We start from the raw sequence: 13,580 nt of genomic DNA on the forward strand, positions 1-13,580 counted from the left end.
CTACAAGGTCTCTTAAAGCTAAACATTTCAATAAAGGAATAACACTTATTTATACTTTTAACCCAATAACTAAATTCTCATGACCCTTAATGTGGCACAAACTGTCCAACAGAAACTACTACCTGAAACCACGAAGAATATGGAAGATGAACACTGAAAGAGACACCATCCAAATTCTTCCATCTTGTCTCATACTTATTACTATATTATAAAACCCTCAAATTTAAAACCATTCACCATGTGAAATCACACACTTCTATTTAACTACACACCCATGATTTAACTTCATCACTCAAATTTGGAAGCCTTCTCAAAGGTCTCAGGTCAAAAGCCATGTTTTCTAGGGCATCAGTGCCAGAAAGCACAGAAAGTTCAAAAACCCCCATGTTTCTGGAGTCCAACACAAATGTATAAAAAGACACATCAGTTCCCTTATCCAATTCAAAGGATAACTGCCCACAAAGTTGTATCAGTCCTAAGACAGTAAAAATAGAGGGAAGGGATATCTCTAGGTAATACCTGAAAACTTTTGTGGTTTAATGGGATAATTTTTGATGGCAGTGTTGGAAATAAAGGCTGTCTCACATTCAGGTCTGCTCAGGGATGCTTCTGCAAACAGAACTGTGATGACCTGAACCAGGGACCTGATGCAGCTGAAAAAACAGATTTTGTTTGGGTTCTTTTTCAGCTGAATTCACTCCTGTTCTGGCACAGCTCTGAAGAGCTTTGGCCAGAATAAGCAATATCTCTGAGTGTTCAACCATGGCTTGTATCTGCTGAAATCACATTCTGAATTACTGGTTTGGGGAATAGGAAATTCAGGGGCATCATTCCTAGCAAGTATTTATTACTAGACAATGAAACACAAGACAAAATGGCCTGTGTGCCAAATAAATGGATGCAATTTTAAAGGCTGAGGTCCTTCACTTAGTAGGAACAACAACAAAGCTGTCTCCTGAATAAGGCAGTGCAGAGTTTAGCAGCAATACCAGTGAAATGTATTCCTTCTGTCTGCACTGGGCACACTGTCCTCCCAGCTGGTTCAGCTATAAGACAAGCAGTTATGTGGGTGGAATAGAGAGGTGCATCTACTAAGCCACTTTATGTTTACACTGCTATTTCCAGTATACTCACAGCTAAACAGACCAATTTAAGGCTGGTAATCTGGAGCACAGGAGAAGAAAAGGTGTCTTTTTGAGGTGACAGGTGAGAGGCAGTAAAACTCTCATGCTTGTGCTGAGGTGGAGGGAACACACCAGAACCCTGCAAGTCCCCACAGAGGCTCTGACAACCATTTTACCCCTGCTCTGAGAAAAAGAAAGGATTTCCTTTTCACTTTCATGAGTTGTCAATCTCTGTTCAATGACATGAACAGTTAATTCACTTGCTAAAATCCATTTTTCATGCATTGCCATCTTTTTGAGAGAGAGTAAATCCTTTCCTTCACTTACCATGCTTGAAATTTAACTTTCTTGCATAAGGCTGTAGAAAAAAAGTTTTTCTATGAGTCACAAAAAGGAGCATTAGAGGAAGTCAATCTTTTACTCTTTTTTTTTCCAGTTTATGAATGTTTGAGAATTAAATGACTCAAGTTTATTATGAAAAAATAGCACTGGGATTTTAATATAATTTTATGTTAAATAATTAACTTAGAAAAGCAATGCCAACATCATAAACCATCATATGCATGATATTCAATATATAGTTACACTCAATAATAAATATGTAATGGAATTCATATAACTGAAGCCCACACAAGAATAAGGAAGCTGCCAAAATACTATCATATCCAGTTGGCTTAGTCAGCAAGAAACAAACTGGTCCACAGATGCTCTTTTTTCTGTGAGAAAATATCCTCTTTTGCAAGTCTCCTGTCTGCAAAATGTTTCACATGAACCCTTCTCCTCCTGCAGGCTGTAAATAATTTATTCATCAAACCTTTTTATGTTAGCAGATGGAAAACTCAGTGCAAATTTAAAAACAAAAAAGGGGAAGATTAGAAACTGAGGTGAATAACTCTAATTGCATTATATTGCACTAACTTGTAAAAAAGGCCTTAAGGCATGGGAATCAATGGACACCCAGTTGGATTTGGATGCCTTTTCTCTGGCACAGACAAGAACTGGAAAAGAAGTTGTTTTGAGAATTGAGAGTTGAGAGTGCTTGTTCATCACATGCAAGGATATGAATGGAAGTAATGAGGTTATGACAAGATGTTCACCTGTATCCAGCGTTCCCTTTCTATCCACTTCCAGCATCCTTTACTCATGCAGCTGCCTAGTTGAGATCCAGCCAGTGTCACAGTAAAATAGATAGGTGCTCTGCTCCTGCAGCACGTGTCCTTTCTTTCCCTCTATTATTCCCTTAGCACAGGAACACATATATTTTGGCAAGAAAATTATAAGACATTAAAATGAACACCACCTGGAATGGTTTCAAATTCTTTTCTTTCATAACATGTACACTTTTGATAGCTTTCGTTTAGCAAACTCCACCAACTGTTGTTAATTGACTACAAAACATAATTTGCATTTTTTGCATTCCTACACTTTGTATTTTACATTAAGGTCACAGAGGGAACAAAGACCCTTTTCCTACATGTATTAAGAGAATGGATCTCAAAATGCTTCTGTCATTTCCAAAGAAACACTGCTACCATTTGCACTATGGATAAAAGTCTCATAATATGGGCAATAACATAGTTGCTACTGTAGCAACAAGAAAGTTTTGTTACTTTGATTACACATTTCTATTTATAAAATATCATTTACCATTAGGTAACTACCTGCATGAGATGATGGCGTGACAATAGGTTGTCCTGTAATGCAATGACACAGACCAAATAAGCTGAATTTTAATCAATTAAAGTTTAAAATTTATCAGAGCAAACACATATAAAGTATTTTTGAGCTCCATAACACTGTGATTTCTCATTCATTTGAACAGTATTCTATAAAAACAATATTAGATAATGGACCTATTTCTTACAGGGTGATAATATAATAATTAATAGTATAGGTGGAGAGCAGCATACAGGGGAGAAAGGAATTACAAAAAAATTTCAGTAATAGGGGATACCCTGAAAAGTCTGTTTGGTTAAGAATTACTGCAAGAACTCTCCCTTTTGAGTGTTACCTGGACTGAACTGTGTTGGATGCTGGAAGCTGGCCTGATCTTCACTGATGAAGTACTGCTGACTGATTGACTGTAAACCAAGGAAGGGAGTGCATGTTAGCTCTTCTGTTTTCTGTGAATGTATAAATGTTCCTGTTTCTGTAATCTTCATTCAAATTATGAAAATAAGAATTTTGCCATCAGATTCAGAATACTCCTTTGTGCAAGGCAATGAGCCTTTGTAATTGAAGCTATGTGTCAGAGTTATATTTTTTTCCTATACTAAGGGATGCACCTGCTATCTGAAGTTTGACTCCTCAAATGTGTTTTGGCAGAGAATAATATCAATATTAGGTATAAAGATGATGTAATTATGATAGGATTATTGACTTGGAAGTTAATTGAAGACATGGCTTTCATAGACAATACAAAGTTGTCTCCAAGCAAAAAAAAAAAAAAAAATTCATATTACTTACCATTAAAAAAAAAATAAATTCTCCAACCAAGGAGATCAGATGTTCCTATGCATCCAGCTGCTCCCCACCCTCACTTGCATATTTTATACTTCCCACAAGGCATTTAAAATCTACAGCATCACTGTTGAGTTTATTGCACTATTATCTTAAAAATTGCATCAACTGTTGTGTGGTATTTAAGTAGAAAATTTACTCTGGATGGGTTACTGTTGCAGGAAAAGAGTATTGTTCTCTGCTAAAATTCTAGAAGATATAAATGCAATTTCATTTATTTTTGTAAGCTTTTAAATCATTAAATTATTAATGATGTTTTTTTTTTTTCCATTCACAAGATATTTGCATGGTTTCCAGCCATAACTGGCCTTTCCAATCAATTGAAAAATGAAGGAATTAACACTGAATATACAATCTTTTGAGCATAACTGGGCATTTAGACAGAGTCATATAAATAAAATTGCTGGGTTAAGAATGAGAAAATATTGTTACAGCTGTATAGGCATATACTTGCAGCTATTTCAGCAGGTATATACCTAGTACCAAGTTCAAGATATGTTGTAGACTTAGTTTAGTTTTATGCTTTTGCCTTATTTTAGTTTTATTACTTTGTTACTGTATTAGAGAACATCTACTTATATATTCCTACAAAATTTCATTCACAATGTGGTCTTAATTAGGACTTTCAAGTCACAGACTTCAGTAAAAAGAAAGAACAAATATTACTATGAAAATTAGTTTTGATGTACAGTCTCTTACTTATAGAGTATATGTAATATATTTAAAATATATGGTCAGCCATGCTAGATAAAGCAGAAGAAAGATACATGGAAATATGCCATATGCCATATTCCATAACCCATATTTCTCTTTGGCATTTGAAATCTGTTTGAATGACAACAGGGAATGCAATCCTGGCTTTCTGCAGAAGCTGACTCTGAACATGGGAGTAGACAAGGGAACATAAAATTATCAGCTTTGAGAACCAAACTTAAAAAAGTTTTTGTCTAAAATATTTTCTAGTGCTAAGTTTCACACACTCATCAATGAATGCAGCAAGAATTAAAAATGGATTTTTTTTTTCTGATATGTTCCAAAGAAAAGTTGATTTATGCAAGCACAGTAGATATTTTTTCACCTGTAATGGCAGGAAAAATATACAAGGTAGAGCAAAGAACAAGTAACAAGATCATGCAGCATCAGCAGTACATGTAGCTATACTCTTGAAGAAGTAATAGTTTTGATGTTCTTTTTCCTTTCCATAATCTTCTAGCAGTTTTTCTGTGATAATCATTACAGTTTAATCTTTGTCCTCTGCAGGTACAATATCTGGCTTTCAAAGTCTCATACTAATCTATGTTGCGACGCAAAGGGCAAGACTTAGTCCTGCAGTGCCACCCTGAATAATTATCTGGTTGGCATTTCTCTTTGTACTCAAGGGGAGTGCCAGGCTTTCAATTCTCAGAAAGTTTTGTATTTATTTTATGTTTGCAAGAGTGACAACAGGCTTGGCTAGGTGCCCTGAGAAAACAGGTCTCTGGAGCAACACCCAAGTGGCTGTACTTTAAACCTGAGATAGTAGAGCTTTACCTATGTTGCATAACACTGGAAAAGTATTTCAGGGATATTTTTATTTTATGAATAGATCTGACATGCCTTCAAAGGTCATTATTAATTTTTCTAGAGTCCCAAATGGTATGTGCCTCAGCCTTCTTTCATTCTCTCTTCAGTTTCTGATGGCTTTTGTTATTGTATAACACTCCTTCAGAAATAGCCTATCAAATATATTTAAGCACAGTAACTAGTGTGGGAAATGAATATTGTTCTGGTTAAACAGAACATTACGCTCAGAATAGTTTTGAGAACTGTAACTCTTGAATCTGTGGCAGGTGAACATTACTGTTATTATTAATGTGGGAGTGATTTACTGTTCATCACCACCACTGCTAACGGAGAGCTAGCTACACAACCTCCAGGATAAGGAGGTGCCATCCCTGCACAAGGTGTATGCATTGGGTATTATACACTTTCTGTGGAACCCTCTGAACTTGGTGTTTAGGACCTGAGTCATGCGATATTCTGCTTCAGAATGGCCCTTGAAGTGGTCACTTGACCCCTGGATCCTGCAGACAACAGTCTACTGAGGTTCCAGCATTGTAACAGTAATAGTGAAAATGGTTCACGTCACATTGTGTGGGGAAATGTGTGCATGTGTCCTGCTTAGAGACAGGCAAAACACTGGTATCGAGTAGCACGAGACACTAAAAGTATCCTCAGTACCAACATCAGCTGTCAGTACTGCACAGGCATTTCCAATTCCATGCTGATGCCCTATGCTGCCCTGTTCAACCTGCTGCAGGTGGATTTATTGCAACCCTGCCTTCCTGTACTCCTCCAGTTCCAGGTCACACACCTGCTCATATTTTTCCCTTCTTGGCAAAATGTTGGTGATTTTGGCGAGCTTAACCTGAGGCAGCAGGAAGGCACTAATGGAAGCCTTTTGTCCGGGCCAAAATCACTTTGGTCCAGCTGGCTCCTGCAGAGATAACATCACCAAGGAAATGGGTAAGTGCAGGAAAAAATACTGCCCCACCTTACACAAAATCCTCTGAATTTCTCTTTTCTAAAACTTTAATAGAAACATGATGGTACTATGATTTTGTTATTTTTGGCATCTCCCTTATATAAGATTTGACATTATTGCCATCAGTAACTTTCTCTCCTTGTTGTGTATTCTGAGTCAGCAGTGAACCATTGGGGCACAACCCAGCAGCAAAAAACTGCTTTCACATCAATAGTCACAGGCTGCAGCTAAGTTGTTAAGTAACATTTAGATGAAATCTAAATTGGAGTTGAATCCTAAATTTTGGTCTTCCAAACTAGAAACTGAAGAAAAGAAAAAAACAGAAGGGAAAAATGCAATTCAGAAAATATTTTATTGAGTACAATACCATTTCGTTATAGGCTTTATAAAACACCACCAACCTCTCTGAGGTTGAATACAGCTTGGGCAGGTGCACAAGGAATGGGAGAGAAGGGGACAGCATCTGCAAATTTTCATGCAAGAGGCATAATATGGGATATTTGCATCCAGACAATACCTTGTCATAGTGCCCAAGTTTGCACTAGCTCACCAGAAAAAAATGAACGAATCTACATTTAAATTTTATAAAGGATTGTAACAATCAGATACAAGTTCAAATTTACTGGGTGTTGCCATTGTACATTCAACAATTAAACTCAAGATCATGAAATAAAAATCAGTAGCTTGGATTGAAAGTACTCTAAGAAGCCTTGTGTGGAAACTGGATTAACTCTAACTCCAGAAACTGATGATTAACAAGACATCAAAACCACTGTAGATAAGGGCAACTGCAATTTTTATAGTGTACTAACATCTAATTTCTATTGTAAGCAGATGGAAAATAAGGGAAATTCCTGGAATTTGGGTTAATCCCACAACACACATCTAATCAAGACCTGGAATCATGGTTCTTCGAAGGACATTAAACAAATAGTGGTCCATAGGCAATTTTGAGTTGCATGAAGCGATTGAAAACTCATAAAAAAACAGCCTCAAGTAGGGGACAAATGTATTAATTATGTGAATGAAGTTGCTGCTTACTGGAATGTTGACCAACTAATTTTTCTGGTGTGTTTATTTTCATTCATGGTAAAGTATAAATGTACTATGAAATGTAATGAAATGTAGGAACAGTCAAAAGCAGCCTTGAAAAAGTCTCTATATTGCTTAAATTCTTTCAAGCTCTCTATGAAGTATGCATACATTCAGGGGCTGTAAGAAGTTTTCAGGTTGACCATATTTCTACAGCTAACTGTATTTTATGAACTTGTCCCCACAGAATCTTTAAAAATCTGCCATGAAACCCGCACTGTACTGCCAAAGAATTGAGGAGCACTTGTTATAACAGTGAATATGAAGGTTAAGTATAGCAGTTAATATATTAAATTACACAGAGACTTCCACTGTCCTTTGGGTGTGCATTTCCCAACATGTGTAAGTACCACCACTTTGACAGGAAATAATTTCATAAAGCAGGATTGAACCATTTGTTAACTACAGTAATATTTTCAAATGGAAATTATTAATCCACACTTTAAACTAAGAAAAATGGAAAGGTAAAGTTTAGCATATTCATTAGCAATTAGAGAAAACAGTCCAGGAAGGCCAAAGTATTGAAATAATTCAGAAATGTTCTGTTGAAATGAATTTCTTATTTATTAAAAAGACAACACATTCTCAAGAGAGCACCTTCTGCAATGAAATAATTTAGTTTCTTTATATAGACACATCATACACAATGTTAACAACCATGAAAAACAATACAAAATGCTTTCAAATTTAACAAGTAGAAAAATATAACCAGTATATATGGCAATTGTGAATCTAATACTGTACAGAAGTATTTATGGATTTTACAAATAAATAATAGCTTAAATGCCCTTTTCAAATCTTCTAACTTTACACTGAAACATAGGTTCTGAAGCTTACCACTAACTTGCCACAAATGCGTGCCAGTTAAATGTTCTGCCCACAAGCTTGAAGAACTTCTTGTTGGGTTCATGGAAATACTCCTGCAGCTTCTCCAGTAACCAGGCATCTACTTGTGGGTGAGCTCGTCCCTTGGACTCGTGTAAACAGCGCTCTCTGCCACTGTCCCTCAGGCAGTAGAAGCCCTTAGTTTTATTGAAATAAAAGTTTGAAGCATTTATCTGCGGTGATAACTTCAGAAATCTCTCCACCTTTTCTATTTCTGGAAAGGGATCTTTGATTAGTTTATCCCCATCTACAATGTGGATGTGATCAAGAGGAAAATACTTCAGCCAGTTCTGCATGTGAATGTAGTATAAACTTCTGTTTATTGCCTTGTAGTCCAGATTGAGTTCACCATTTTTAATCAGGAACTGTTCAATGGATGGGTACGGCTTGTGCTTCTGCATGTGGTTGTAGAACACTTGGGTGTAATCTGATAGTACTCTCTCACTTGGGTCCCTTAAAATAAGGAGTAGTCTCATTGATTGGTTCATGTTATAAACTCTTTCAGGCACTTTAGGTGATGTGAAATATGCTGGAGTCTTTTCCACAGTGATCTGATGGGGATACGAGAATGGCATTTGATTAATATACCACTGCAATCCATTCCTGTAATGATCTTCCCAGTCAAAGAAGTGAACTTCACTTTCTGCTGCTGCAATATCTGGATGGAGACTCAACATCTCTAACAAAGCTCTTGTTCCACCTTTTCTCACTCCAATAATAATAGTCTGTGGCAGCTGCTGACATGATCCATTAGAATGAATGTTTTCCTTGAAGTCATTTTTCTGAGATGTTTTCTTTAAAAGCTCTCTCTGAACAGACTGTGAAGAAGTCTCAGCATTTGAATTTATAGCTGGTCTGGAAGGCACTATCTGAGGTTGAACAATAAGCAACACAGCTCCCAGCAGAAAAGCTGCCATGACAGAAGTTCTTAGTCTGGTTTCACTCAAGCGGGTAATAGGGCATAGAGCGATTTCCACCAAGAATAACCCTTAAAAGTAGTTTTTGTTTTGCTGACTGAATGCGTATTTCTCAAGCAAAAACTTTGCTGAAAGAGGGAAAAGAAAAAGCACATTATCTTTTATTCAGCCACACTGCAAATATATTTTTCTTTTCAAAACTGAACAAACTTTAGCTTTCCCAACTCCGGGCTCATGCATAATTTAGTGTAATTAAATGTTTTAAAAGACAGGCATATACAACAATGCCATAAGAAAATTATTTCCAGTCATCAGGAAACATGAATATTATGAAAATTTCATTTTCATTCAGTATCATCAGTTACTATTTTTTAAAAATCTGGTTTCCTTGGAACCACATTCACAAGAGAATTGTTTTTTTAGTCTACAAGAAGAGGTTTATCTCAGAAACAAAACACAAAAAGGAAAATGTGTGGAGGGGACCAAAAGTGCATGCCTAAAAGCTGAGGGTCTTGTAGGATGTCTGGGAATTACAGCCTCCCAAAGAACCATGTAACAGCAACCTTAGAAGTCAAGCCTCCTAGGAAAAAGGCTCATGCAATATAGATAGAGTTGTCCAACATGAGATGGCAACATTCTCCCAGTAAAGAGCTAGGAAGAGCTCTAGGTAAATAGCACACTAAGGAAAAGCTGAATTTTGTGTCATTTTTAAGTGAAGTTAACTTTTACTTTGTGCTTACTGTTTCCAAGGATAAAAGAGGTGGCTTGCACACTGGCCCTGCAAAGAGGTAAGATAATGAAACCACAGTAGTATGACTGAATCAACAAAACACTAAAAGACTTGTGGTTCCCGTCTCCATACTCAGGAAAGAAAATACACAATGGGTACTTCTGAAGGTCATTTCAAGAGTTAGCCAGCAAGCTGCTGTGATGTAAAGAACTAACTAAATACCACCACTGAACACCCTTTAAAGGTCAGGGTATTTTTAATGCAATGTTTGAAGTGAATTGTAACGGTTTCACACATAGTAGAGCTATTAGATTATTGCAGTATGAGCAGGCTGCCTACACAAGCTCCCTGAATTACAGTGTCTTCCAAAGACTTTATACCCTCAGTGATGGGCTGGTGTGGATTTCAGTATTCGCTAACTCCACTTAGAAGTAGAAGTCATGACAGCTGAGTACCTGACTGCTTTGTCTTAGTAGGATACCGTAATTATGAATTGAAACCTGGAACAGCACATACTGTGCCAGCTAACAAGGGCTGAAATGTAAAACTACATACGAACAACCTGGGGAAACGCAAGGGCTAGGTTTTGGAAATTCTCCAGAGAATCTGAAAAGAAACTAATGACTTTTCCACAATAACCTAAGTCCCAGTGCAAAAAGGACTAATGATGTGTTTCTGAGTAATCTAAAGTTCTGTTTGATAGCTTTGCATTTACAGAGGTCGTGACTCCATCCTGAATGGAGTAGGTCTGCTTCCTGATGTTTTCTACTGATTATCACTTCCTTGCTTTCCCTTTTTCCATTTTTAATGGACTACAAGGCAGCAATATTGTTAGGAAGCAGAAATCGAGGCCAGGAAGAAAGAGAAGCAAGGTGTTATGATTAGATGTGAAGTTAAGAGAGTGCCTCCTTGTAAGCCCACAGGCTTTGAACTTGTGGGCATACCTTGTCTCAGGCTATTCTGTGATGTCTGATTTGAGGCAAGTTTGCTGAGAAATTTCCATTTCGTCCACTGTTAAGTTTTCCGTCTGAAAGAGTTCCATTTTGTCTGTCATCATTAGTCTTCTGCTCTCTTTCCCTGTGTCCACCATTCCTGCTAATCATTCTCAGCTTAATCTATATCACTTTTAACAAGAAATAGTCTTAATAGCCCCACACTGTGGATGTTGATAGGGGAAGACACCAGGTGACAGAAAATTCGATACAGGTAATTTCACTGAGCTGTGCTGCCACAATATTCAGCAGCAATGGGAGCCCAGGATAGAGCACCAGCCAGATTGGACTGATGGGCAGCTCAGTACATAAGAGCAACAAAACATCTACTCTGTTGAATTTTAAGGTCACAGATTAAAGGAATAGCCACTTACTTCAGTATATTTTAAGTCACTGGCTCCATAAATAGTAAGCTGAAGTGTCTTAACACCTTATTGGAAAAGTGTAATAGGATTCCAGTGAGGAACAGGTTGAACTGTGTGGAAAGAAGTGAATTTAAAGCCTACTGGTTAGGAACACTTATTTCTTAATTGTCAGATTGAAATATGCTATGCTAATGGCCAAGTTCTGTAACAGATTGTCTCTGGAAAGATTAAATTTTAGCTGCTAGTGACAACACACCTCTGGATTGGAAGGGGGGGGGGCAGTGTTGATTTTTTTTTTTCTGCTGTTGTTGGAGGTTTTTAGTTTTTTTTTTAAAGACAATTAATGCTACATATTAATTCATTTGGATTCTTAACTTGTAACTCATAGTTTGCATATTAGTCAGTTGCAAACTTTTTTATTCAAGCCTTCCTGTGGCTGAATATAGCATAGGAACTTCTGAGGAAAAGACAGCATGGTGTTTCTTCACTCTAGCTCTACTCTTGTAGTACTCTTGCCAGCATTTCTGAAATCAGACCTGTGGGATATTGCAGGTGTGGTACCAGGAGCCTCACCTCAGGCAGGTTTTTCAGCCTCAGTGGAGCACTGACTCAATGTCTTCCCATTTGTAAAGACTTTTGTGGGGCACAGCTTTTTCTAAATACACAAAAGCAATGGTTTCCTGTTTCAACATGAAATCTCCTAATAATATAGGAATATCTTGTTTCAGACATACAGAATTTCACTGTTGCTCCTCAGCTATTTGTTCAGGTGTACATATTCCACTGCAGAACACTGCTACTGTATCAGTAGCATTTATTTTATGCACTTCCAGAGAATCATATCAGTAATTATATCATTCAGAGTACCTATATGCTATTGTTTTTCTGTTTGCAAGAAATAAAGCTTTGTCTGCCTTTTCTTCCTATTCTATTTTGTTTCTCCCAGACTATATAGGCCTGATACTGGATCAATTATTTTTGTTTTGTTAGACTAATGCAACACAATGGACACAACTGCACCTCTAAATTCAGCATAAAATACATGATGTGTCAGAAGAGTGGTTTTCAGGAATAAAGCAGCATATAAACAGGTTATCAATCAGCTCTCATCTCCACATTCTCTTTAATGCTTTAGGTCAATCTGTAGTTTAATGTCTAGAGTTACAGTGGTTTACAAATAATGATGCAAACATTTATTCCATAGCTTTATAATTTGTGGGTCTGAAAAACTCTTTAAACAATAATAAGCATGCACTGAGGAGTTTAAAGCAGTCACTTTGCCAAGTTACTTTTCTGCTTTAAGAATTCTCTTCACTGCATCCACAAGTCATGCAGAGCACACACGACTTCACTTGATGAGTCTGTATTCCAGATTAGGTTAAAAAATTTAACTGACAGCCATTACTACTGTATTTGCTACAAGTAAATGGGCAAGTTGTAAAAGAAACATAGTTTATGTTAAATGGTGCTTTGAAGATTAAACCAAGACTTTTCAAAAAGTCTGACTGCTTCTGCTTAATCTTTTCTTCAGCTTTCTCCAATTAATTAGTGAAATGTGCCATCCTGTTTATTTAACCAGATTCAATGTGGACTTTATGATTAAAACCTCTTCAACAGTAATATTAACTTGGAAATAAATAGAAAATTTAATCAGTAAATGCATAATGAGGGCCAAAGGCTGTCATACATCATTGACTTTTAAGCATGTGTCAGTACTCTTTGAAACATGCGTTACTATTCTGTAACTTCTATTTCTTACCATTTTACAAAGGTATTTTAATGCCTTTGTATGTATGTGTCAGTGACATTGCCTAAACTACCTAGAATATATACACTTCTTAGTTTAATGTCCATTAAAATAATAAGGTGGTTTCTTCCTGGACCAATAACTTCCTTTTTGCTGGGAATTGTACAGGGTTAGATTTAGCTCTGAACTTTCACAAGCACCTCTGAGTTAGCTGCCCAAGTGGGTAGGAAGAGACGTAAGGAATGTCTGTAGGGCAGTCAGTAAGCATTAGGCAGAGTCTGCTGGCAGATTTGAAAGGGACATACCTCACCAAAAAAGCCCACAGCAACACACTGAGAGGTTTAGCAGAGCTAATGGGACCCAGTTACTAGGACCAGCACAGCAACTAGGAAGAGGTAAGACCACATCCTTTCCATGAACATGCAAGTGACTTCACCTTCATTAAAGAGAAGTTGTGTTTTCCTGCTTCTTTAGGGACTGTGGACAAACAGGTTAAGTTTCAGGTGGCCTCACTTGATTTACTTGCAGAACTGAATCCCTCCACTGGAGAGACATCTGTACAGCCACCTTAAAAAAAACAGTCTGAACTGAGTGAGAGCTACACTTCACTTGCTGAAGTTTGTCTGTAGAGGGAGATTAGAGCTGAAAATTTGAGTGAGACATTCTGTACTTATAAAGAATACT

The 13,580-nt window shown here is 37.1% G+C and overlaps 1 protein-coding gene across 1 annotated transcript; it reads right to left on the minus strand.

The window, feature by feature from the left end:
• Positions 1 to 8,099: 8,099 nt before the first annotated feature.
• On the minus strand, positions 8,100 to 9,062 carry HS3ST1 (heparan sulfate-glucosamine 3-sulfotransferase 1). Its single transcript, XM_062493386.1, has one exon. The coding sequence runs from the start codon at positions 9,060 to 9,062 to the stop codon at positions 8,100 to 8,102; it is 963 nt and encodes a 320-aa protein (XP_062349370.1).
• Between the last annotated feature and the right edge of the window lie 4,518 nt (positions 9,063 to 13,580).

Source organism: Cinclus cinclus, chromosome 5, assembly GCF_963662255.1.
Source record: "Cinclus cinclus chromosome 5, bCinCin1.1, whole genome shotgun sequence".
Taxonomy (NCBI): Eukaryota; Metazoa; Chordata; class Aves; order Passeriformes; family Cinclidae; genus Cinclus; species Cinclus cinclus.

Excerpts from the sequence above, each read along its gene's own strand:
- HS3ST1 (XM_062493386.1), bottom strand. The coding sequence starts at position 9,062 with ATGGCAGCTTTTCTGCTGGGAGCTGTGTTGCTTATTGTTCAACCTCAG.